Source organism: Fulmarus glacialis, unplaced genomic scaffold (genome assembly GCF_000690835.1).
Source record: "Fulmarus glacialis isolate BGI_N327 unplaced genomic scaffold, ASM69083v1 scaffold22326, whole genome shotgun sequence".
Taxonomy (NCBI): Eukaryota; Metazoa; Chordata; class Aves; order Procellariiformes; family Procellariidae; genus Fulmarus; species Fulmarus glacialis.
The window spans coordinates 787-1,252 of NW_009220282.1; the positions used below are offsets into that span (position 1 = coordinate 787).

General features: G+C 63.5%; 1 protein-coding gene across 1 annotated transcript in view; it reads left to right on the plus strand.

Annotated features, from left to right (window-relative positions):
• The window catches only part of IL17B (interleukin 17B), a gene marked incomplete at its 5' end in the record, with an annotated part of 785 nt that overhangs the window by 118 nt on the left and 201 nt on the right, over window positions 1-466 (plus strand). The window contains 2 exon segments of the mRNA XM_009580717.1: window positions 1-156; window positions 384-465. The exon segment at window positions 1-156 is cut by the window's left edge and continues 16 nt beyond it. Of these exon segments, the coding sequence (XP_009579012.1) occupies window positions 1-156; window positions 384-465 (238 nt within the window).

A 466-nucleotide genomic window follows, 5' to 3' on the forward strand; every position in this document is an offset into this window, starting at 1 on the left:
GGATGACTCCTACACCTCCATGGCAGACTACGAGCGCAGCATCCAGGACATGGTGCGCCAGCTGAGGAACAGCTCTGAGCCAGGAGACACCAAGTGCCAGGTCAACCTGAGGCTCTGGAGGTCCAACCGGAGGAGCCTGTCCCCCTGGGCCTACAGGTGAGCTTGGGGCTGGGACCCTGGGGACATGCATGGTGGCTTTGTGCCAGCAAGCGCCCTGGCGGCCACGGCTCCAGCATCACGGGGCTGCGGTGGCTGCTGGGGGGTGCGATGTGACACAGCACCCCGTTTCGCCCCGCAGAGGCATTGCCCTGCCTGTCCCCAGCAACCCACTGCCTCCCATCTTACCACCTCTCCAGCCTCGTCTTGCTTTCCCTTTCCTCCAGCATAAACCACGATGCAACGCGGATCCCGGCAGACATCCCTGAAGCTCGATGCCTCTGCACCGGCTGCATCAACCCCTTCACGA